At 47.3% G+C, this 1,903-nt stretch overlaps 1 protein-coding gene across 1 annotated transcript; it reads right to left on the reverse strand.

The window, feature by feature from the left end:
- Positions 1-585: 585 nt before the first annotated feature.
- Positions 586-1,311, reverse strand: SMIM2 (small integral membrane protein 2). Its single transcript, XM_039251526.1, is given in 2 exon segments — positions 586-873; positions 1,279-1,311. Coding segments are annotated over 2 exon segments (321 nt in total).
- Positions 1,312-1,903: the final 592 nt, after the last annotated feature.

Below are 1,903 nucleotides of genomic sequence, written 5' to 3' on the forward strand. Positions count from 1 at the left end.
CCTATGTGACTTAGTCGGTTAAGCATCCGACTTTCGCTTAGGTCATGATCTCGCGGTTCATGGGTTCGAGCCCCGTGTCGGGCTCTGTGCTGACTGCCAGCTCAGAGCCTGGAGCCTATTTCAAAGAATGAATCACACTCTCTCTCTGACCCTCCCCTGCTCATGCTCTCTCTCTCTCTCTCTCCTAGAAAGAAATAAAACATTAAAAAAAATTTTTAAAAAATAAAAATAAAAAAATAAAAAAAAATAAAAACATTTATTGGCTGAACATTTAGGCCAAATCTAAATACCTTCATGTCAAATAGCCGCAGTAAAGTGGCTCTGTTAAAATAGAGGGGCACCTGGGTAGCTTAGTTGGTTAAGCAACTGACTCTTGGTTTCAGCTCAGGTCATAGTCTCATAGTTTGTGAGTTTGAACCCCGCATCAGGCTCTGTATTGTCAGTGCGGAGCCTGCTTGGGATTCTCTCTCCCTCTTTCTCTGCCCCTCCCCCACACTTTCTCTCTGTCTGTCTCTCTCTTTCTCTCTAAACAAATACACTTAAATTTTTTTAAAAAAAAATAGCTGCATCCAAAGGACTGAAAATCTAGGTGTCACCTCTTTCTGGCACCTGACTGTGGTCTTCTTTTTTTGTGGCCCCATCTTCTGTTCTTCTGTATTCGGTGTGTGGTTATTCAGAAGAGGAGTTAGCACCAGGGCAGCTTTATACGGTGTTGTTCCAAGCGAGGACTATGTAGGTGTCCCAGATGAAACCCGTCTAGAAGCTGAACAGGAGGCTAATGGTGTGGCCACGTGTGTCTAGCTCCCTATAAGACAGCAGGCTGGCATCAGTCCTTTCCCCAGCCTCCTTCCCGCCCCCATCCACCCACGAGCTCTTGTTGGGTCAAAAATGCAGTTCTCTGGTGGTGCCAGACAGCCAGATGATGCTGGAAAAAAGAAAGAAAAAGCAAAAGCAGATTTCTAAATTAAGCACAAGTCTCATTTATAAAAATAAATAACCACAGCCTAGCAACATGCTGACAGCTCAGCTTCCCTTCGTGATGTAACCTCTGTGGCTGGAGCCGGGGATGACACAGCCTTCAGGGGGCCCCACGCCCTGGCCCCTCCCTGTGCACAATACTCATCTGGAGAGTGCGGACAGTGGCACTCCGAGGACCCAGCTTCGCATTCAAGGCCAACGCCAAGGGCCAGGCTCCATAGGGAGCAGAGAGGAGCCAGAGCTTTCCAAATTTAACAAGGCTCCTAAACACCCACAAACTCTTGGCAGTAACTAACATACCTGAAGCAAAAGCAGATGAAATGTTTGGGCCATTCTGTTGAAACAGACACCCCTCCTTGAGACCACCACTTCTCTGTTCACCACTGAATGCCTGGTACCCAGCTTTGCACATGGCACACACAGGGCACTTAATTACTATGTAATGGAATACTGGATGGAGGTAGAAATGAATGGGTGGGCACTGCCATCCCATCATCTCTGCACTTCCAACTGTCTGCTCTAAATGGTGTGAACCCCAGAATATGAAGAGAAGCATAATCTCCAAATTATGACATGTACCTAAGAGGCAGCATTCCCTGGGAATTGAGCCAGCAGCTGGGGCGAACACCTGCAAGGTGATTAAAGGATGTACTCTTTTACTGCCCCAGGGGCAGGCAGTGTGGCCTTCACACATGGAGAGGGGCACAGGGGATGGGATGTGTACTTGGTAGGAATTGTCAGTTCTCCTGCAACTTCTCTCAATGCTTAGGAAGCATCAGCTCCATGGGTGAGGTATGGCTAAGCAGAGAAGCCACAAAACAAAATAGTACGTGAGTTTCTGGCATTAATCCTGTCGGGAAACAAAGTAGAGTCCACAATGCCCTTGGAGTCTCAATGGGCCAAACACATCAGACATGGACAACAG

This window comes from Hyaena hyaena, unplaced genomic scaffold, assembly GCF_003009895.1.
Source record: "Hyaena hyaena isolate Hyena2069 unplaced genomic scaffold, ASM300989v1 scaffold_394, whole genome shotgun sequence".
Classification (NCBI taxonomy): domain Eukaryota; kingdom Metazoa; phylum Chordata; class Mammalia; order Carnivora; family Hyaenidae; genus Hyaena; species Hyaena hyaena.